Raw genomic sequence first — 23,302 nt, forward strand, 5'->3', positions numbered from 1 at the left:
TATCCCCTGCCTGGAGGCGGCTGTGTGGACAGAGCCCAAAGCTGACTGGGTCAGCAGTGGGGCCCCTCAGAGCCATTGGCCCAACCCTTTCAGTTCTGTAGTGGGCAGCGGGCTCACTCCACTCGCTGCCTAGGCCCTTCGACGCTCCCACCCAGAAATGATGACATTGCTAGTGAGGCTGACAGTCTTGCTGTAATTGGGAGAAAACGGACTGCTGCACATTTGGCAGATTGAGTCACCAGCAGCCAATGTCAAGGGTTGTGCAGGCAGCTGAAGGGCTCAGGGCCCCTGCCTCACATGGTGAAGAGAGGAAGAAGAGGTCAAGTTATAACCCAGACGGGAAAGTTGGTCCCTGGGACAGTTTTGCTTCCTCTCTTCACTCACAGGAGGCGGGCAAGGGCATCATTTCCCCTTGCTGCCAAAGTTTCCTTTGGGAGAGGCTGGGGAGGGTTTATAAAAATTTCCTAGTGGAGACAACCTCCCCTCCTGGCCCCCAGCTGGCCTCTGCTCTCTTCCAGCCACTTCACAGCAGAGTCCAAATCCAGAGCTGTGTGTGTTTCATGGGCCCGAGGGTGCTGAGGGGAGGACAGGGTGGCCAGAGACAAGGGGTGGGAGATCACGGGCAGTGGCCATTCCTAGCAGTTCCAGGGAACCAGGGCCTTTCTCCCAAGTACCCTGCACGGCTCAGTGGCAGCACTGGCCACCTGCCTTCCCAGGAGGGTCCCAAACCCCCACGGACTGCCTCAGAGTGAACAGGGTTCAGGCAAGGAAGACCACAAAGATGATGAAGAAGACAATGAGGATGAGGAAGATTTTGACCATGAGCCACCGGTTGGAGGTGACTGACTGGAAGTACTTGAGGATCTCTGAATGGGCGGCCTCAACATCCAGCTGGGCTCCTAGCACGTTCTCGTCGATCCTGGGGACAGGGCCGGGAGAGGAGGAAACAAAAGGACACTGGATTAAAAAGAATGCTGTTGAAGTCTATTTATTGACATGGAAAGATGGTCACATATGGGAGTAAACAGTGTTTATATACAATATGATCCCATTATTGTGTATACTTATGTATAGAAAAGGCTCTAGAAGGATACTAAAAATACGTCTTGCTTCTGGTTTAAAAACCTGCTCTGGTCAGGAGCCAGTGGCTCACACCTGTAATCATAGCCCTCTGGGAGGCCAAGGCGGGCGGATTGTTTGAGCTCAGGAGTTCGAGACCAGCCTGAGCAAGAGCGAGACCCCATCTCTACTAAAAATAGAAAGAAATTATATGGACAGCTAAAAATATATAGAAAAATTAGCCGGGCATGGTGGCACATGCCTGTAGTCCCAGCTACTCGGGAGGCTGAGGCAGGAGGATCTCTTGAGCCCAGGAGTTTGAGGTTGCTGTGAGCTAGGCTGACGACACAGCACTCTAGCCCGGGCAACAGAGTGAGACTCTGTCAAAAAACAAAAAACAACAACAACAACAACAAAAAAAAAAACCCCAGTTCTGCTACTTACTAGTTTACTAAGTCATTCAACTCCAAATCTCATTTTTCTCACCGCAAAATGAGGATAATGTCCCTACCTCCTCTCAGGTTATGGTCTTCAGTGAGTTAATATAAAGTCCCCAGCCTATAAGAGTCCCCAAAATGTTATTCTAATTTTTGCTCATCAGTATTTACTGATTTTTATCTAACAAATATGTACTGATATTTGTAATAAGTGGGAAAAAGTTCACAGACCATTACAGTCAGGAAATCTTGGTTCTGAGTGAAAAAGAAAGAAAAACCTAATGATATGGACAAGAAATCAGGGGATAAAAAAAGCTCTAGGCCGGGCGTGGTGGCTCACGCCTGTAATCCTAGCACTCTGGGAGGCCGAGGTGGGCAGATCGTTTGAGCTCAGGAGTTCGAGACCAGCCTGAGCAAGAGCGAGACCCCATCTCTACTAAAAATAGAAAGAAATTATATGGACAGCTAAAAATATATATAGAAAAAATTAGCCGGGCATGGTGGTGCATGCCTGTAGTCCCAGCTACTTGGGAGGCTGAGACAGGAGGATCGCTCGAGCTCAGGAGTTTGAGGTTGCTGTGAGCTAGGCTGATGCCACGGCACTCACTCTAGCCTGGGCAACAGAGTGAGACTCTGTCTCAAAAAAAAAAAAAAAAAAAGCTCTACATTACCAGGAGAATGTGTCTCTCCAGGGTATAGAGAAGTCCTCAGAGGAAGGACAATTTCTTGAAAGATTACTGAGAAAAATAAAACATTCCCCAGCCAATCTGTATATCCAATCCTAAAAACCAAATACAAACCCTGTTCTTTGCAAAGGAAGTTCCTGGGAACAGAGACCTTGGCAAGCCAAGTATAGAAAAGCCGGTGGGGCCTGGCAGTCCAGTTGGAGAGTGAAAAAGAAGGTTGGGCCAGTGGCTACAAGCCCACGGTCCTGGGAAGGTGGGGAACTTGGTCACGAGGACTGTGTCTCAAATACAGAAGCCTGAACTATAATTCCCTATTTATGTCAGATAGGCTAACTAAAGTGTCAGGTTTCCTAGCTTTTGGCTATAATTACATCCTTCGGTGTGAGCACACTTGTTATCGCATACTGAATAATGCTCACATTGGCAATTGTGAATGGCTTTGCTTAACAAAAATGGATAAACTTGGAGCTTCCAGGTTGGTGAACACAATGATGTGCTGGGAGGGCAGCGTGCCCAGAGAGGCCACGGAAGCTCCGAGCTCCACATGGAGGCGCCACTGCCCATACCTCGGCCTGTGTGTCTCTTCCATTTTGCCATTCCTGAGTTGCATGCTTTATAATAAACCAGTAAACGTTAAAAAAATGAATAAACTTGATAAATGTAATCCGGCATATAAAAGATTTTAAACAAGAATCCATGAATGAAAACTAGTAGAAGGGAACTCTGGTGGTGAAAAAAACAGCAATTAATGGGCTACTCAGAGGAAGTAGTAATTAGAAAATGGAAATGAATAAAGCAGAAAATGGCATGGGGTAGAGAGGACTGAGGAAAACAGAAAGGAAAAAGTATACACGGGAAGGAGAACAAAAGAACGTCTATGGAGAGAGACAAAACTAAGGAGGTAAGGAATCAAGCAACAAGCAGCTAGGATCTAAACACCGAAAGGATGGATGACGAAATTCATTTGAGAAGATTAGAAGAGAGTATGAGAAGGTGGAACAAAAAAAAAAAGGTTGAACCTAAGAAGACAGTGAGTCTAAGAACTATCATGATTACTTGACCATAATTAGATCTGAGATTTTAGTTTTCTGAGTTTCAATTTGCCAAAACTTTCTGACACAGAGTAATGAGGTCATGTTAAGAAGACACATGGCCGGGCGCGGTGGCTCACGCCTGTAATCCTAGCACTCTGGGAGGCCGAGGCGGGTGGATCGTTCAAGGTCAGGAGTTCGAGACCAGCCTGAGCAAGAGCGAGACCCTGTCTCTACTAAAAATAGAAAGAAATTATATGGACAACTAAAAATATATATATAGAAAAATTAGCCGGGCATAGTGGCGCATGCCTGTAGTCCCAGCTACTTGGGAGGCTGAGGCAGGAGGATCACTTGAGCCCAGGAGTTTGAGGTTGCTGTGAGCTAGGCTGATGCCACGGCACTCACTCTAGCCTGGGCAACAGAGTGAGACTCTGTCTCAAAAAAAAAAAAAAAAAGAAGACACAGAAGCTGACTTGAAGTGGCTCCATATGGTCAGATTTAGGAAACCTGACTGTCATAAAGAATAATGATAGTCCAGGTGCAGTGACTCACGCCTGTAATCCCAACACTTTGGGAGGCCAAGGTGGGAGGATTGCTTGAGCCCAAGAGGTTCAGACCACCCTGGGCAACATATTCAGACCCTATCTCTATTTAAAAAAAAAAAAAAGAAAAGAAAAATCAGCCAGGAGCAGTAGTGTATGCCTGTAGTCCCAGCTCCTCAGGAGGCTGAGTTGGGAGGATTGCTTGAGCCCAGGAGTTCAAGGCTGCAGCGAGCTATGATCACACCACTGCACTTCATCCTGGGAGGCAGACTGTGACCTTGTCTCTAAAAATCAAAATTAATGATGGTAATGGATTATAATACATTGAAATCATGATTCTGTAGTGATAACTTAGAGAGGCTGGGCACAGTGGCTCACACCTGTAATCTTAGCACTCTGGGAGGCCAAGGCAGGAGGATCGCTTGAGGCCGGAGTTCAAGGTTGCAGTGAGCTACGTACCACCGCACTCTAGCCTAGGAAACAGAGCAAGACTCCATCTCCAAAAAAAAAAAAAAAAAAAACAGGATGGTTGCATCTGTCTTGAACATGTATAGACTTTTTTTGTCATTATTCCACAAACAATACAGCATAACAATTATTTGCATAGCATTTACATTGTATTAGGTATTACAAGTAATCCAGAGATGATTTAAAGCTGCGGTCCCCAACCCCCAGGCCCCAACCTCAGGGCCAAAGACCAGTATTGGTCCATGGTCTGTTAGGAACCAGGCTGCACGGCAGGAGGTGAGTGGCTGGTGAGCAAGTGAAGCTTCATCTACATTTACAGATGCTCCCCATTGCTCGCATCACCACCTGAAATCTACCTCCTGTAAGATCAGTGGCAGTATTAGATTCTGCATTATGGTGAGTTATATAATTATTTCATTATATATGACAAGGTAATAATAGAAATAAAGTGCACAATAAATGTAGGCTGGGCGCGGTGGCTCACACCTGTAATCCTAGCACTCTGGGAGGCCGAGGCTGGAGGATCGTTTGAGCTCAGGAGTTTGAGACCAGACTGAGCAAGAGCGAGATTCCTGTATCTACTAAAAAATAGAAAGAAATTAGCTGGACAACTAAAAATATATAGAAAAAATTAGCTGGGCATGGTGGCGCATGCCTGTAGTCCCAGCTACTTGGGAGGCTGAGGCAGAAGGATTGCTTGAGCCCAGGAGTTTGAGGTTGCTGTGAGCTAGGCTGACGCCACGGCACTCTAGCCAGGGTGACAGAGTGGGACTCTGCCTCAAAAAAAATAAAAATAAAAATAAAATAAAAGAAATAAAGTGCACAATAAATGTAATACACTTGAATCATCCCGAAACCATCCCCTTCCTACCCACTTCCATCCGTGCAAAAATTGTCCTCCATGTAACCAGACCTGGTGCCAAAAGGGTTGGGGACCACTGATTTAAAGGATATGGGAGAGGCTGGGTATAGTGGCTGACACCTGTAACCCTAACACTCTGGGAGGGTGAGGCAGGAGGATTGCTTGAGCCCAGGAGTCTGAGATCAACCTGAGTAAGAATGACACACTGTCTCTACTAAAAGAAAATAGAAAAATTAGCCGAGCATCATGGTGAGCACTGGTAGTCTCAGCTACTTGGGAAACTGAGGCAGGAAGATCGCTTGAATGCAGGAGTTTGAGGTTGCAGTGAGCTATTATGATGCCACTGCACTCTACCTAGGGCGACAGAGACCCTGTCTCAAAAACAGACAAAAAAAAGGATATGGGAGGATGAGTGCAGGTTATACAAATATTCCGCATCATTTTATATGAGGGACTTGAGCATCTGTGGATTTCGGTATCCTCAAGGGGTCTTGGAGCCAAGCCCCCACAACACCTAGGGTGCTTAATCTCATGGTCACCACTGTAAACAAAGGACCAAATTGGCATCACCAATAAAGGGATTACTTCACCAAGTGCCCACTGATATGATCATCATGCCAAAAATATTTAACCTAAATCTAATTATGAAGAAACACTGGACAAAAAACTGTCAATGTCATGAAAAATAAAAGAAAAAGCAGACTAAAGAGACATATCAATCAAAAACAATGTGTGAATCTTGCCTGGGTCTTATATTGAAGGAAAAAAACCTAAAAACTTAAAGAAAAAAATAACAGGGAAATTTGAATTATGGACTGAGTATTGGACAGTATTGCTGTTGATTTTCCTAGCTTGATCAATGGTATTATGGCTGTTCAGGAGAATGCCTTATTCTTGGCATGCCGAAATGTGTAGGGATAAAATGTCATGTTTGTACCTAATTTCAAATGATTCAGCGAAAAAAAAAAAAAGAGAAAGCAAATGTGATAAAACGTTAATATTGGTGACTGTAGGGGAAGGGAATATGGGTGTTTATTGTACTATCCTCCCAACTTTTCTGTAATTTAAGCATTTTCATTTAACAATGGGGCAGATGGGGAGGAAAATGACTGATTAAGTAGTTTACACACCTTAGAAAAAATAAGAATTGGCCGGGCACAGTGGCTCATGCCTGTAATCCTAGCACTCTGGGAGGCTGAGGCAGGAGAATAGCTTGAGGATACAAGACCCTGTCTCTACTAAAAAAAAAAAAAAAAAGAAATAAATTAGCTGGACAACTAAAAATATATAGAAAAAATTAGCCGGGCATGGTGGCACATGCCTGTAGTCCCAGCTACTCGGGAGGCTGAGGCAGGAGGATTGCTTGAGCCCAGGAGTTTGAGGTTGCTGTGAGCTAGGCTGACACCATTGGCACTGTAGCCCGGGCAACAGAATGAGACTCTGTCAAAAAAAAAAAAAAAACCCAAAAAATCACATACGCATTGGAGAAAGAACCTAAATATCTTTTGCAATTCTGTTTCACTGAATCTATAATAATATTCTGATATTCAAAAAACAACATGGCCCAAGGGACTATAGTGTTTATGGCCTAACTTGGCAAGGGGTTCCATAGGTCTCAGCTGAACCAGATAAGAATCAGTAAATTCTCCTGACTATAGGATCACGACAGCTGTACTCATAGTACCTTATAAATGGCTGGTGCTCAATGTACAGTAGTTGAATAAATAAACGAACAACCTTTTGGCTAGGCACGGTGGTTCATGCCTATAATCTTAGCACTTTGGGAGGCTGACGTGGATTGCTTGAGGTCAGGAGTTTAAGACCAGCTTGGGCAACATAGTAAGACCCTGTCTCTAAAATAAATAAATAAATAAGAAAAATCAGCTGGGTGTGGTGGTCCAAGCCTGTAGTCCCAGCTACTCAGGAGGCTGAGGCAGGAGGACTGCTTAAACCCAGGAATTCGAGACTGCAGTGAACTATGATTGAGCCACTGCATTGTAGCCTGGGCGACAGAGCCAGATCCTGTCTCCAAAAAAAAGGCAGTCATTCCTTTAAAAAAATAAACTTTTTTTTTTTTTTTTTGAAACAGAATCTTGCTCTGTTGCCCCAGGTAGAGTGCAGTGGTGTCATCGTAGCTCACTCACTGCAACCTCAGACTCCTGGGCTCAAGTGACCCTCCTGCCTCAGCCTCCTGAGTAGCTGGGACTATAGGCTCGTGCCACCACGCCAAGCTAATTTTCTATTTTTGGTAGATACGGGGTCTCAATCTTCTTCAGGCTGGTCTCGAACTTCTGACCTCAAGTGATTCTCCTGACTTGGCCTCCCAGAGTGCTAGGATTATAGGCGTGAGCCACCAAGCATGGCCCAAACAACCTTTTAATCAGTGGTTCCCACAAACCTTGATGTTCATCAGAACCCCCGAAGAAGTTTGTAAAAAAAAATGAAGCTTCCTGGAAGCCCATGCTATTCACATCGGTGGAGTCAGAATCTCCAGGTGTTTTCTTTACCTTGCCCAGTTAAATGTGTGAGGCCGTTTAGGGGACTGGTGTTGGGAAATCTGTTTTATACTAACGTAGCTGTTCACTCAGTTTCACATGATGAACCGTCTACGGTAAGAGTGCTCTGCCGGGGGCTATGTGACTATAGATCAACCAGGAGTGGAACTTGCCTAAAGGCAAAAGAACAAGTGGGCAGGATTGTGCCCACCTGTGGATTCCTCAAACCTCCCACACTTCCTCTTCCATCCTCTCTACCAATGGTCTTTCTTCTTACTGAACTGAGAAGACTGAAATGGTCTGAAGACATCTGCCACCCCCAGATCTGTAGGGCATATTCTGCCTTCCCACCTATCTCCAGTTCCTCTTACAGCCAAGCCCTAGACTCTGGCACAGAAACACACTTTTATTTTCTCTCAGCCTTTAAAAAAACAAACAGAAAACCCCAAAACCTCTTGGCTCCCACCAGAGGAACAATGTGAGTACTGAAAATAATCATTACACTGATTATAATACAAAGAACAAATTAAAACCGTAAGTCTACAATGATGCCCAAAATAGAAGAATTAAAAAAAAAAAAAAAAAGAAATTCTTGTCACTCTTCATGGCAACTGCTCCATCAACTATTTACTCAAAAATACAGGAAAATAATTAAGGTTTCATCTAACCTGATTAAGAGGTAGTTCAGTTCTTACAGTTAATAAAGGAAAGTTCTTTATGGAAAAATGCACTGCAATGAAATAAACTGATTCAGACAAGCATCATAAATGGATGCTAGAAACATCATGTGGAAGGTCCAGGCAACAGGGTATCACAGAGCATCCCAGAAATTACTTGCTGATTGCAAAGATGAAAATGTACTTTGAAAAGGAGAACTATGTCTGTCACCACCTTAATCAAGTGACCATACTTGTCCTCGGTAATATACGGACAATCTAACATTAAACGCTTCCTAATGAGATATAATATGGTGTTCGCTTCGGCAGCACATATACTAAATTGGAACGATACAGAGAAGATTAGCATGGCCCCTGCGCAAGGATGACACGAAAAAATTTACAAAAAAAAAAAAAAAAAAAAAGATATAATATGAAGTACACAGCACCTCCTGTGAAGTATTCCTTTCTAAAATATTTAAGCTAAATCCAGTAAAACCATTGGACTGCACTTCCAATTTTCAGGAAATACAGGGGACAGAAGAACAGTCAGACAAATTTAGGATATAGGACACTCAACAGGGCATATAGCTTTCTCTCTTCAGAGTCAACTTAAGAAAAAGAGGGAGTGGGATAAAAGAACTAGAATATAAGAGGATAAAGAGATGTAACTAAATAACATGTAAACCTTGCTTAATTTCTGATTTAGTTTTTAAAAGGCTAATGAAACAATTTGAGGACAATTGGGAAAATCTGAACACTGGCTGGATATTAAGTAATATTAGGAAATTGTTAAAACTCATGGATGTGATAACTGGGTGTGGTTTTTAAAGAGACTTCCTTTACTCTTAGCAGATGCATGTCAAAGTATTTAGGGATGGAGTGTCATGACATCTGCAATCTACTTTGAAAAGGTTCATAAAAATAAAAGATAGGCCGGGCGCGGTGTCTCACACCTGTAATCCTAGCACTCTGGGAGGCCAAGGCGGGTGGATCGTTTGAGCTCAGGAGTTGGAGACCAGCCTGAGCAAGAGCGAAACCCCGTCTCTACTAAAAATAGAAAGAAATTATCTGGACCACTAAAAATATATATAGAAAAAATTAGCCGGGCATGGTGGTGCATGCCTGTAGTCCCAGCTACTTGGGAGGCTGAGGCAGGAGGATTGCTTGAGCTCAGGAGTTTGAGGTTGCTGTGAGCTAGGCTGACGCCACGGCACTCTAGCCCGGGCAACAGAATGAGACTCTGTCTCAAAAATATAAATAAATAAAAATAAAAAATAAATAAAAGATAAAGCAAATCTAGCCAAATATTAACAACTGTTAATCTAAGTGGTAGATATATTAGTATTTATTATGGTTCTTTCAACTTTTTGGTAAATTTAAAAATTTTCATAATAACAAACTAAAAAAGAAAACTTCCGACTTACTTCTCCCATCACTCCATTTCCTTGCTCCATTTTAAAGCAAAACTCCTGGAAAGAACTGTCTATTCCTACTCTTTCTAATTGCTCTTCTTCATTCTGTCTTAAACCCCACTCCATTCAAGCTTTTGTTCCCATCCCTCCACTGAACCTGACTCAAAGTCACCAACATCATCTGCATCACTGAATCCGATGATTATTTCTCACTCCTCGAGGTTCTGCTTCCCGTAATGGCTGGCTATCTCCTGTTAGACCAACCATTCCATAAATATCAACTATAAAAAACAGCTACCTCCTTAGTTCAGCCCAAACAGCCTGCTAAAATAAAAGTGAATATAACTTGGGGAAACATAACATAATCCAGAATCCCTGTCATGTATCAATCACAACATGCACAATAGAATCCCAAATTAGTAGACACAGAATGAAACAGGAAACTGTTAGCCATTCTCAAGAGAAGAGGCAAAGAATGGGACAACCCTGGGACAACCCAGATGTTGGGAATCAGCAGACAAGGATCTTACAGCAGCTATTATAACTGAAGGAAAACATTCCTGTAATGACTTTAAAAAGATAGTAAATCTCAGCAGAGAAACAGATGCTACAAAAAAGAACCAAATGGTAATTTTTTTTTTGCTTTCAGAAATAAGAGTCTCTCACTCTGTCGCCCTGGCTAGAGTGCAGTGGCATAATCATAGCTCACTGCAACCTTAAACTCCTGGGCTCAAGCGATCCTCCTGCCTCAGCCTCCTGAGTAGCTGGGAGTACAGCTGTATGCCACTGTGCCTGGCTAATTTTTCTCTTTTTAGTAGAGACAGGGTCTTGCTCTTGCTCAGGCTGGGGTTTTTTTTTGTTTGTTTGTTTGTTTCCTTCGTGTCATCCTTGCACAGGGACCTTGCTAATCTTCTCTGTATCGTTCCAATTTTAGTATGTGTGCTGCTGAAGCGAGCACGCTCAGGCTGGTCTTAAACTCCTGACCTCAAGCAATCCTGCTGCCTCAGCCTCCCAGAGTGCTAGGATTACAGGCGTGAGCCACCGCACCGGGCCTCAAATGGTAATTTTAAAACTGAAAAATACAATATCTGCAAGGAAAAATTCACCGGATGGGCTTAACAGTAAATTGACTGTTTTATACACACACACACACACACACACACACACACGCACACAGATATAGAGGCAGTCCCTGGGTTACGGACGAGATATATTCCTGAAAACATCTTTAGGTCAGATTTGTATGTAACTCGGATCCCTGATGAACAGCGCATATACAGTAATAATAACAATAATGGCTCATATGTGGTAATACAGTGTTAACACTGTAATAATACTCCTGTACTGTAATAAGTTACAGAAACTATTGTGCTCTTTAATTCAAACAAACAACATAAAAAGAAACTCATGCAAAAAGTTTAGATAGGAGACAGGAGAAATGTCAAAAAAGAATATTAAAGGTTAACACCCAATGTTGCATCACTGCTAGGCTAAATGGGAATGTTATGCTTATTTTGATCTAACCAAATCAATAGTAACCTTTCCATTTCAACAATTAATCTACTATGGTGCTTAGTAATAATTGATGCTTTCACTGGAGGCTTTCACATGTTCCATTATTCTCACTTTATCCTTGATAATTGTTCTGATAGTTGAGTGACTGAAGTCTGATGCTTTCCCAATGAATGGTGGCATCTGGCCTTTTTCCAAACACTTAATTGTTTCTACTTTCGTTTCCATTGTAATCACCTTTCTCTCAGCTGCAGGCTCACCTGGACCTGCAGTGCACTTTCGCTTTGGAGGCAGGTCATGAAGGTGAACATTTAAGACTCACAAACTCGAATAAGAAAGTTAAGACGAAAGTGATGCTGTGCGTAAGTGACCGTCCAAAAAATGAGACTAGCTGACAGCGTAAGGACGCTGCACCAATGAACCACTTACACCATGCAGGCTTGTGTACCTGCACGGAAGAAATTAGTTCCTGAATTATTAATTTAATTATTTTATTATGAATTATCCTTGTGGGGAGCCTTGGGAGCCCATTCGTAAGTATGGAACGCCAATAAGTCAGGACATCCATAATCTAGGGACTGCCTGTATTCCTTTCCAATGTCATCTTACCTATCAAATACACATCAAATACACACACACACACACACACACACATCCAGAAAGAGGGGACAGAAAGAGGCAGAAAAAAACTGGAAGAAATAATGGCCAAGTAATTCCTAAATTTGGTGAAAGACATAAATACAGATAAAAGAAGCTCAGAGAACCTCAAGCCAGATAAATTCAAAGAAAATCACATCTAGATATACCATAGTCAACTGCTAAAAACCAAAGATAAAAAAATATATATTGAGAAGCAGCCAGAGAAAAAACACATCACACACAACAATTAGAATTACCCCTGACTTCTCATTAAAAACAAGACAGACCAAAAGACAGAAAGTGTGACACATTTAATGTGCTTAAAACGTGCTTAAAGAATAAAACCGTAAACCCAGAATGCTTCTTTTTCTGAGATCAGGTATCACTCTGTTGCCCAGGCTGGAGTGCAGTGGTGCAATCATAGCTCACTGCAGCCTCAAACTCCTGAGCTCAAGTGAGCCTCTCACCTCACCTCAGCCTACCTAGTAGCTAGGACTATAGGCACGTGCACCACATCCGGGTAATTTTTCTTATTTTTTTTTGTAGAGACGAGGTCTCGCTATGTTGCCCAGGCTGCCAGAATTCTATATCCAGAGAAAATATATTTCAAAAATGAAAGTGAAATAAAGGCATTTTCAGATGTAACAAAACTAAAAGAATTTATTCTCAGCAGATCTGCACTACAAAAAATACCAAAGGAAGTGCTTCTTCAGGTTAAAGGGAAGTGATACCAGATGGTAACTTGGATATTCAGGAAGGACGAACACTGAAAATGTATAAGACTTATTTTTCCTCTTAGTTCTTTAAAATACATTTAATTTTAAAGCATAAAATACAGTATTATACTCTGGGATTTATAAAGTATATAGAGGCAACAAACATGATAACTATAGAATAAAGGATAGAGTGAGAAGATTATAATATTTTAACATTTTATATGAAGTAGACTATGAAAAGTTAATGATGCATATTTTGATCCCTAGAGCAACCACTAAAAAAGAAAAGGAATGACATACAGCAAGAAGAGCAACAGACAAATTAAAATGCAATTCTAAACAAAATCTCCATTAGTTCAAAAGAAGACAGGAAAGGAGAAATGGAGAACAAAAAACAGAAGGGAAAAACAAAAAACAAACAGTGAAATATTTGACTTAAATCCAACCTTATTAAAAATTAAATGTTAATGAGCTAAACGTTCCAATTAAATTCTCAGCTCTCATCTTGCTTGGCGTATCAGTGACATGTGTCCTAGCTGATCACTTGTCCCTTGGCTCATCCCCTGACTTACCTCTACTGGCTCCTAGGACACCATGCTTATGTATTTTTCTTCCTACCTCACCAGCTGTCCTCCTTTCAGTCTTTACCCAGAACTGAGATTTGAGTTTAAAAATGACCACAGGACTCAGTGCTTGATCCTCCTTTTTTTTTTTTTTTTTTTTTTTTTGAGACAGGGTCTTGCTCCGTTGCCTGGGCTAGAGTACAGTGGTGTCATCCTAGCTCACTGCAACCTCAAACTCCTGGGCTCAAGTGATCTTCCTCCCTCAGCCTCCCGAGTAGCTGGGATTACAGGCATGTGCCACCACACTCAGCTAATTTTTCTATGTTTTGTATAGACAGGGTCTTGCTTTTGCTCAGGCTGGTCTCAAACTCCTGGCCTCAAGCAATCCTCCTGCTTCGGCCTCCCAGAGTGCTAGGATAACAGGCGTGAGCCACTACTTCTGGCCCATGATTCTCTTCTTTACACGTACTTTCTTATCCAGCTTCAAAGTTTAATTCTGCCCACATTTTTATCTCTGGCCCAGGCCTGTCTCCTGAACTCTGTATGTCCATCTGCCTGTTCAACATCTCCACTTAAATGTCTAATAGGCTGGGCACAATGGCTCAGTGGGGACCACTAGAGCAAAGGCCCTATGATAGGACAGTTTTGCTGTACTCAAGAATCAAGAAGGCCAGCGTGGCTAGAAAGTCATGAGCAGGGATACAGAGGTACAGGGTGGTACTGGAGGGAGGTAGGCAGAGGTCTACCAGCGGACCGACTTCTGTGTTCCTCTGGCACAACCTGCTACTGCAAGAGGCATTTTATCTGCTTTTCTGTGGCACTTAATGACCATTCATTCAGTTACAAGGATTCAGCAGTGGATAAGAGACAAAGATCACTTGTCCCTGTGAAACTTACATCTTAGTAAGGAGATGGATAATGAGAAATAAATAAGTAAATGGTCCAGTATGTTAAAAAAGTGATAAATGCTTTTAAAAAAAGTAGAGTAGGATAAACAGTACAGGTGCTAGGTTTGGAAGAGCAAGTTGTGATTTTAAATAGGATGGTAAGATAGGCCCTGTAGAGACGGTGACATCTGACTTGGGAGAAGGTGAGGGAGTTAACAGTCTTTCTCTCTACTTGGCATGGCTAGATCCCTCGTCATCACAGATCTCTGCTTAAATGTCATGGCTTCAGAGCAGCCTTCCCAGCCACCCAATCTGATGCACCTACTCCGTTACTTTCCTAACATATCATCCTACTTTAATTCTCTGTGTAGCCCTTATTATTACCAGAAACTGTCTTGTCAGTTATTTATCATAGGTGTCCTTGCCTGCCCTATCCACTCCATATACACACTACAAAGTGAGCTCCATGAAATAGACTTTACTGTTCTATTCTCTGCTGTATCTCCAGCACCTAGAACAGTGCCTGACATGAACAGGTGCTCATTAAATGCTTGTTTTTTTTTTTTTTTTGAGACAGAGTCTCACTCTGTTGCCCAGGCTAGAGTGAGTGCCATGGCGTCAGCCGAGCTCACAGCAACCTCAAACTCCTGAGCTCAAGCGATCCTCCTGTCTCAGCCTCCCAAGTAGCTGGGACTACAGGCATGCACCACCACGCCTGGCTAATTTTTTCTATATATATTTTTAGCTGTCCATATAATTTCTTTCTATTTTTAGTAGAGATGGGGTCTCGCTCTTGCTCAGGCTGGTCTCGAACTCCTGAGCTCAAACGATCTGCCCACCTCGGCCTCCCAGAGTGCTAGGATTACAGGCGTGAGCCACCACGCCCGGCCTAAATGCTTGTTGAGTGGACAGAAGCAGGTGAACTGGGCCCAACGGGTGGGCAAGATTCACTCTACACTTTTAAAGGGCATCACGTTGTCCCTGGGGATTTCAAGATGCCTATCCACAGGGAAGAGAAGAGTCCTCTGTTTGGGGTGAGAGAGAGAGCGTCTCACCTCTGAATGGTTTCTTCCTGTTCCTTAACCATGTGTGCCAACTGCTGAAAGATGGAACCCAGCTCAACAATTGTAGACTCAATGTTTTGCATGGTGTCTGCGCGACTCTGGATGTACGAATCCTTCAGGAGAGGGAGAGAGCACATGAACAGCATGAGCTTCTTCGGGGTAGGGCCTGAGTTTTCAGGACCCTCCCAGTCATTCTGCCCATGGCACACTCCAAACACTCTCTTGCGGACCACAGAGGAGCTGAGCCTCCCCAGTTCGGAGCCTGGGTACCTGCTCGTCAATGAGCTGTAGCTGCTGGCTGGTTCGAGAGTCCATCATGTCGATAGCCACATCCCTGGAGGCACGGGACTCGGCCCCCAAAACCACAGCACCACCCCCTGGGGGAAAAAAGAGGACATGGCACATATTAATGGTTAAAAGTTAGGTTCAAAGCACACATGCTCTGGATTTGAATCTGCTAGTAAGCTCTGGCACTTACTAGCCTTGTGACCCTGGACAGGTCATTTAACCTCTCTGAGCCTCAGCTTCCTCTTCTGTAAAACGGGGGATAATAATAGTTGCTTTCTCAAAGGGTGGTTGTGAAAATTAAATGAGAGAATATGAATAAAGTAACTGTACAAAAAATATTAGATACTGTTATTCTTCCAAGTATGACTGAATTCATCCCTGACAGCGAGAACATGGGAGACTATGTGTGGACCATGAACCCCAACAATCCAGTCTGGGTCTGAGAGACAAAGCCTAGCAACTTCCTTGCCCTTCCGTTCTCCTACTCAACACCAGCCTGTAGAGGATGCCATCATAACCACAGTAACCAGCTTTATCCCTCAGGGCTTCCCGTAATGCCTGTGACTTACCCAGGTGGTTGGGGGCAAGGGGCAGGGCCGACACGGGTGCCTGGGAGAACTGCTCCCTCCGGCTCCTCTGCTGCTTCAGGTTCTGGGGTTGAGGAAGAAATGCAAAGGTCCTGAGGCTGCTAGAAAGCAGGTACATTAAGGAGATCCCTGCTGTTGGTCCCATAACCCAGTGGAACTTGTCCCTTTCAAATTTCCCTCTTGGACCCTTATCCACATTCCTATCCCTCCACAGGTTCTTCTCACCTCTGTCCTCACTTCTAAAACCGATTTGAAGTCATTGGACATCGAAGCCAGTTTTGACTAGAAGAAAAGAAGAGGATTAGCCAAAGAAGATGACACCCTCCTCCCCTTTACATCTCCCTCCCCTTCCTCCCCAGGTCTCACCTGCAAGGAGACCACAATGGTGTTAGAATGGGTCTGCAGGTGCCGGCCACTCTGGCTGCCCTTGGCCCTCACGAAATCCTGAAGCTGAGCAATTTGTTTGTTGAGGCTATTGATGTCCTGGTAAAAAAATCCCATAGAAAAAACAAGTATTAACCAAAGAGTCCTTAGCCATCGTCTCCCTGTGGGGGGAAGTTACTAACGGGAGTGAGAGTATCCCGGACAGACCAGAATGGCCTGCTAGGATTTTCTAAGAGCTGGTGTTTGCCCTAGCTCAGTCCCTATGGAGAAGAGCCACAAAGAAGCAAAATAGGACCTCATCCATTTGTAAATGACTTGTTTACCCCTCTACCCTACTGCCCTGCTCCACTCTGTGGGATCAAGCTCAAGGCTTCAGAACCCTTTCAAAAGCCAAAATCTTGGACCCAGAGCATGCTGACCAACAAAGCACCTGGACAGTACACAGGAAAAGGGAAAAGTCAAAGGCACCACAGTTTCCCAGAGGCATCAATGAGATGATTTTTATACACAGAATTCCTTTTAAAAATAACCATTACAGGCCGGGCATGGTGGCTCACGCCTGTAATCCTAGCACTCTGGGAGGCCGAGGTGGGCAGATCGTTTGAGCTCAGGAGTTCGAGACCAGCCTGAGCAAGAGCGAGACCCCATCTCTACTAAAAATAGAAACAAATTATATGGACAGCTAAAAATACATATAGAAAAAATTAGCCGGGCATGGTGGTGCATGCCTGTAGTCCCAGCTACTCGGGAGGCTGAGACAGGAGGATCGCTTGAGCTCAGGAGTTTGAGTTTGCTGTGAGCTAGGCTGATGCCACGGCACTCACTCTAGCCTGGGCAACAGAGTGAGACTCTGTCTCCAAAAAAAAAAAATAACCATTACAAGAGTAAAAGCTGTGATTTGTCCGAGGTCACACAAAATGAATTAGCACAGCCAGGCTTTTCACACCAGACCAACGTATCATCTGCTTCTCAGTCCAACTTGCCAAGGGCCAAGTGACACAAGCAGACAGAGAAAGCTTGCCCCAGTGTAACCAGAGCCAGGTAAGGACCATAAGGAAGGGGAGAAGGTGGAAGGAGTCAAGAATAGTGAGTGTAAGAAACAGGCTAAAAGAAAAACCCAGATTAGACAATTTCTAGAGTCCCTCCAATTAATATCCCAACCCCATTCATCCTCTTGAGACTCTCGGACTCACTTCTGCTGATGACCGTTCTTGTTCTTTTGGAGTTGCTGTAGCCTTCTCACAGCCACGCATCCACAACTGCATTCTAGGTTTTTACCCCGCAAATTCTTCTCCCCTGAGGGTTCTAGCTTAGAAAATGGCACCACTTCCCACCTAGGCACCCAAGCTAGAAGCTTCTAAGTCACACGTTCACATCGCCTTAACTCACCTATATGCCACAGTTAAACTATAATCTACTGAGTGCTGAGTATGGACGCAGTACTGTGTCAAATGTAACAGCTTTGTATTTGCTTACTGTGTGCCATATAACATGCTAAAAGGCTTACAACTTTATCTTTGTCCTTAAACTTAACATATAAAAGAAGAAATCTTAATTCCTCCCCCCACAAAAGCCGTTCCTCCCCTTCCTTCTTTTCTACTTTGGTAATTGGCACCACCACTCGCCAGGTGCTCAGACCAAAAATAAAGCTCTCTTCTCCCTTAAATCCACACAAAACCTATCAGGAACCCATAAAGAACCTGCCTTTTTCCAACGTATACTCTGTGTGTATTTTTTTTTTAAGAGACAGGTCTTGCTATATTGCCCAGGCTGGCCTCAAACTCTTGGACTCAAGCGATCTATCTGCCTGTCTAGCCTCCCTAGTGGCTGAGACTACAGGCAAATGCCACCACGCCCTGCTCCAACATATACTCTGAATCTGTCCACATCTGTCCTTCTCTACTGAACCCACCCTAGTCCAAATCCTCTTCTTTTCTCTCTAAATAAAAAGATCTCCAAGAACCTCCTAAGTGACTGTCGTATTCTCAGCTTGCCTTCCTACAATCCATTCTCTATACAGCAACCGGAGGAATCTTTTAAATCAAAAATCAAGGTATGTCATCCCCTTGCTTAAAATCTCCCAAGAGTTTACAACTAAGTTTAGAATACAACCCGAATTCCATAGCCGGCAGGCACAGGCTCTCCGTGGTCTGGCCTATGCCGGTTTCTCTGACTCCACCTCCTGCCAGTCTGCTCCTCACTTGCTATGCTGCGGCCACACTGACGACCCCAGTGTTGCCCAAACTTCAGGACCTTTCCCTTTGCTATTCATTCCTACTTTCTGGAATATGCTCCCACAAGATCTTTGGATGACTAGGTTTTCTTCATCATTTAGTTCTCAAATGTCACTTCTTCTGCCAGGCCAGCCAACCCCATCTCAAGTAGTCTCGGCCCTAAGTCACTCAATAGTGTCACTGACTGAAAAAAATAAACAAATGAACCCTCACAAGAACCCTATGAGATAGTTACTGTTATCACCCACTTCTTACTGATAAGGAAACTGAAGCTCAGAGTAGTTAGGGGCTGGTCCAAGGTCACAACACCAGCAGTGGAGCTGGGATGTGAACTCAAATCCGTCTTAATCCAGACAGCTCCCTCTTACATGCCTGAGCAGTGATGCCCCACAGCTAATGGAACCCTCTCTTTTCTACCAGCACGGCATCTCCTGAAGGGGTCTGCCCTTTGGCCTCTGCCATAATCATCTTTGTACTGGACAATCACAGCAGCCTCTTCCCCAGCCTCTCTGCCCCATCTGTGTTCCCGATCAGACTCCATTTACAGCCCATGGATCAAGATGATTCCACACTCCTCAGCAAGGCCCACAATGCTCTTCACAACCAGCCACCATCCTATCTTCCCAGCCTCCTCCCAATCATTCCTTCAATCAAAAATATCGAAAGCCTACTATGTGCCAGATACGCACTTGGGCTACATTTGTGGACAAGCAGGGAAAAAAGAATCCTCTTGTGCTATTTATGTTTTTCTTTTCTTTCTTTGTTTATGAGGGAGGAGACTGGGGTAGGTAGAATGAAACAGAAACAAACAATAAACAAAATAAGTTAATTATAGGGAATGTTAGGATGCTTCAAGTGCTATAGAAAAAGAAAACAGAGCAGGGTAAGAGGGATCAGAGTTTGGGGGGAGGGGCTATTAAACACCACAGTCAGCATGGGCCTCCCTGAGTAGATGGCATCTGAGCAAAGACTTGCACCTTCCCTTTGATAAGCCATGCCTCTGCACGAGCCATTTCCTCTGCCTGGGATGTCTTTCCACTGCATCTACACAAGCCCTGGACCAACTCAGATTTCACCTCCTCTCTCAAATCTTTCCCACTGTCTCCAAACTGTGTCATTCCTCCTTCTATAAGATCTTTGCTGTACCACTCACACCTCCTATTCATTGTAAGTGTGGGTTTATGGAGCTGGATACCCCTTCTAGACAATAAGCCCTTGAAAGCAAGAATCTTGTCTCATGTTTACGTCACCAGTGCCTAGCTTGCTGCTTTGCACATGGTAGATGATTAATGAGTGTCTACTGACTCAATGCAGGAGCAGGATGTTTAGGGCTGGCTCTAAAAACTTGCTCTGGGCCTCCATGACATTGGAAAATGATGGAAGTGATCTGGTTGAAACACTAGTGGCTCACCTGTTTGATGATATATGTTAGCTCCTCAATTTCCACTGCTTTATCATCAAAGAGGGACTTGCGCTTTGCCACTATAGAGATAAATAAGAAGCCACCACAGGTGAGATTAAAGACAAGGCTCAAGGAATTTGACTCTCAACGCTCTTTGGTTCACTGTCCCACCTCTGAAAGACCCCAAGAACACTCACAGATTGTCAGCTTCTCCAGTTTGGCAAATGTGTTGCTGAGGTCTTTCCCAATACGCCTGCAAATGATCATTAGTGAGAACACTGTGAGAAAAGGTAGGCGAGGACCTTTTCTTACATTAGCTCCAGCATGACCAATCCCAGCCCTCACAGCCAAGGCCACCAGAGGCAAGTCTACTTCTCAGACATTATATCACCCCACCACAAAGCTTCTCCCAACTCACTTGGCCATGACGGTGAATTCACTGCGCTGTCGGACAGCACGCAGAGCCGGCTTATTTGTCTGGATTCCATTCTGAAAAGCAATGACCAGAGGTGACAACTTTAGTTCCCCACCCCCCTCCATCCATTGCCAGCTTTCATCCTTCCTCAGGTGTCCACTAAACTCTTTCTCTAGTACTGGTGGCATCCACCATCAGACGATCTAGATTTATCATTGGTAGCAATTTAGAGTCCTGATTCAAAGACAGGTAGATCTGGGTTCACATCTTGACTCTATCACTTATTAGCTGGAGGATTTGGGGCAAGTTTCTTATATCATTCTGTATCTCTATGTCCTCTCCTATAAAATGAACACAGTCCACCAACTTCCTATTGTTGTTGCTAAGATTAAATAACATAAGAGCTGAAAAGTACTTTAGCTAACTACCTTATATGTTGTAAGCACTAAATGACAGGTAGTATTACCACTCTCTTTCTTGAGTCAGGGAATCAAGAATAGCTGGAAGGCTCTCGGAGATCATATTAAACAGCAGTTGTTCACAAAAGCTGAACAGTACAAATATTTTAAAATACAGTTACTTGGGTCCCACTTAGATTCCAGAAGTCTAGACTGAAACAAGAGAATCTACTTTTTTAAAAAAGCACTCCAAAGTGATTTTGATATAAATTACTGATCTAGAAAACTTTTTTCATTTTACAGGTAGGAAAACTGAGACCCAGCTAGATGAACTAACTTCCCCATGGTCGCAGAGCAAACTTGTAGTAGAACTATACTGGAATTAGAATTCAAGATGCAAGTGTCTCAGCTAAAGGCTCTTTCTAGAACTTGTTCCTTATTCAAACCAAATACACTGCAGCCACCTCTGGGCCTGAGGTATTCCTTCCAGAATTGCAATCCTGCCCTCCAGGGGATTCCTCACAAAAAAGTCTAGGACAGGTCCTAGCCTCTCCTTAGCTAGCCCACCTTTTCTCTGTTTGTTACTTAGTAGACCCTATAGGCTCCATCTAAACCTATCGGCCACCAGGTTCCCCCAATAATTACTGCAGTTAACACTGCTGGAGCACAGCCCTTCCCAGATTTGAGTAAGGCTCGCTCCTGGCCTTTTCCATTCCAAGTCCTTACCTGACGGCTCTGCAGCGACTTGCAGGCAGACAGGAACTCCTGGGTCCGATCCCGGCAGGACATGGTGTCCGGAGGGGGAGGGACCAGGGCCACTGAGGGGGGCAGAGGGGCGATGTCGCTGCTGCTACTGCCAGCAGTTGCAGGGGACAGGACCTGTGTCTTTGAGAGACCCAGGTAGACACCCTGATCCGTGTTCTTAGAGCCGTAGCGTTTCCGCGGGATCATTGAGACGCATAACCTCGGACTGTTGTGGAGGGGAGAGTGTCATTCCCCAGGCAGCTTCCTTCCCCACAAAATCCCCCGTTAACCAGCAAAATCCTCGGGCCCCTTCACTTTGTACGGACTTTCGCGCCCAAGGCGCTCGCAGATCCTGGGGCCGGCCCACAGCGGAAAAGGCCCCGCTTCCTCCCTGGCCCAAGTCGAACCCTCCTCAGACTCTTCTTCCAACTTGGCTCTGGCGACCAGAGCGCGGGCCCGGGGACCCTGAAGCAGAGACTGACCCAGAGCCAGGTCTCGTGGCCCTGAGACTCCAGCCCGGTCTGTGCAACTGCCCCAGGCCCTAACCTGGCCCTTTGGTATCCTTGGCTTCCTTGGATCCCTTAGGGAGAAACGGTGACTGACCTCCGGAGAGGGACACACTTCGGTGGGCGGAGGGGGGAACCTTTAGGTGTTTATTTGAAACAGGAAGTCCCACCTCCTCCCAAGTTCCGCCTTCTGAAAGACTGCAAGCACTGATTAGCTAAAGCCAACGTCTTTCTCAACAGAGGTTTTCCTGATTGGACAGCAAGGTATTCGCTCACCCGGAGCCGGGCCGGCAGGACTTGCCCGCTCGCCCCAGGTTCCCTTCCCCCCGCCCGTCGTCGCCCCCGTAGAGCGGCTGCCCCGGACCTGACAAGCGGCCAGACCCCCTCTTAGAGCGAATCTTACTTCCTCTCTGCCTCCTGCCGCCGCCACCACTGCCACAATCTCCCGGGCCGTCACAGCCTCCTCCCCGGGCGCCGAAGCCGCCGAAACCCGACCAAAGGCGAGAAGCCGCCACGTCACCCACACGTAACCCCACCCCCGGTGACGAGGGGCGGTGCCACGCCTTTTCGAGCCCAGCGACCCGAGAGACACGCCCCACTACGAAACGCAAGAGCGATCCCGCCCTCCCATTGGCTAGACCGGCACCCTGACCCCGCCCCTGAGGAACTGCAGCCGGAGCCTGGGGGCTGGGCCCGCCTCGGGGGAGGAGCCTTAAAGAGCCCGCAGCCTTGTGGTGTTGGCGCCCAGAGCATCCTGAGCCGGCAGCAGAGGCACAAGTGCTTGTGCAGGTCCACGTTAGAAATTTTATTCTCTGGAGTCTGGGGCGGACTGAGAGCAGGGCTGGGGTCACCCCTTCTCCGGCTCCTCCTGGGTCTCTTCCTGTGTCTCCTCCTGGTTATGGTCTCGGATCGGACTCTCCCTATGGACCTGCTCTGAATGCCTCTTGCTTGATGACCGCGCAGAGCCCCGACGACTGAACATGGATAGCCGCCGCCACAGTACGGTGATCAGAAGGCTTTCGTTCGACTTAGGCCTCTGATTCTGGTGGCCCGGGGAGTCCAAGTCCGTCTCTCCCGCACCTAAGGGGACGACGAGGCTGCTCAGCTTAGCTCTCTCTTCCCACCCATTCCCATCCAACCTCCTGAGTGGCTCTCTCGGGCAGCCCCCTTTCCCTCTCCCTGGGCCCTCTGTCTGTCCGTGGTCCCACCATCCTCAGAGTCGCCGTCCTTGCCCTGTTCATCGGAGGTCGGAAAGTCCTTGTCTTGGCAGCAGCCCATGGCCCTCCGCAGCCCCGTACTCTGTGCCGCC

General features: G+C 45.3%; 2 protein-coding genes and 2 non-coding genes across 7 annotated transcripts; 1 reads left to right on the forward strand and 3 right to left on the reverse strand.

Moving 5' to 3' along the window:
* Positions 1 to 136: 136 nt before the first annotated feature.
* On the reverse strand, positions 137 to 22,500 carry STX5 (syntaxin 5). 4 transcript variants are annotated; one of them, XM_069470138.1, is made up of 11 exons: positions 22,397 to 22,500; positions 21,470 to 21,561; positions 20,349 to 20,419; positions 20,128 to 20,183; positions 19,940 to 20,010; positions 16,277 to 16,393; positions 16,136 to 16,192; positions 15,893 to 15,974; positions 15,306 to 15,412; positions 15,027 to 15,148; positions 137 to 919 (listed from the first exon to the last, which is right to left on the reverse strand). In XM_069470138.1, coding segments are annotated over exons 1-11 (936 nt in total). In that variant the 5' UTR covers positions 22,398 to 22,500; the 3' UTR covers positions 137 to 759. The 4 variants fall into 4 exon arrangements, with proteins under 4 accessions (XP_069326239.1, XP_069326236.1, XP_069326238.1 ...); XM_069470135.1 differs by having other exon boundaries at positions 21,470 to 21,713; XM_069470137.1 differs by having other exon boundaries at positions 174 to 957; positions 21,470 to 21,713.
* LOC138385543 (U6 spliceosomal RNA) lies at positions 8,554 to 8,660 on the forward strand. The gene has a single exon (XR_011233775.1). It is a non-coding gene; the product is annotated as a U6 spliceosomal RNA (small nuclear RNA).
* Positions 10,506 to 10,612, reverse strand: LOC138385547 (U6 spliceosomal RNA). Its single transcript, XR_011233778.1, has one exon. It is a non-coding gene; the product is annotated as a U6 spliceosomal RNA (small nuclear RNA).
* Positions 22,501 to 22,840: 340 nt separating the features above from the next.
* TEX54 (testis expressed 54) lies at positions 22,841 to 23,271 on the reverse strand. Its single transcript, XM_069470657.1, is given in 3 exon segments — positions 22,841 to 23,107; positions 23,145 to 23,187; positions 23,189 to 23,271. Coding segments are annotated over 3 exon segments (393 nt in total).
* Between the last annotated feature and the right edge of the window lie 31 nt (positions 23,272 to 23,302).

Source organism: Eulemur rufifrons, chromosome 6, assembly GCF_041146395.1.
Source record: "Eulemur rufifrons isolate Redbay chromosome 6, OSU_ERuf_1, whole genome shotgun sequence".
NCBI lineage: Eukaryota > Metazoa > Chordata > Mammalia > Primates > Lemuridae > Eulemur > Eulemur rufifrons.

What these genes read in the sequence shown, in the direction of transcription:
- STX5 (XM_069470135.1), bottom strand. Translation starts at nt 21,694, where the DNA reads ATGATCCCGCGGAAACGCTACGGCTCTAAGAACACGGATCAGGGTGTC. An exon ending in ACTGGAGAAGCTGACAATCT is followed by an intron (nt 20,011 to 20,127) that starts GTGAGTGTTCTT and finishes TTATCTCTATAG; the next exon opens with TGGCAAAGCGCAAGTCCCTC. An exon ending in CAGGAAGAAACCATTCAGAG is followed by an intron (nt 920 to 15,026) that starts GTGAGACGCTCT and finishes CCCTGTCCCCAG; the next exon opens with GATCGACGAGAACGTGCTAG.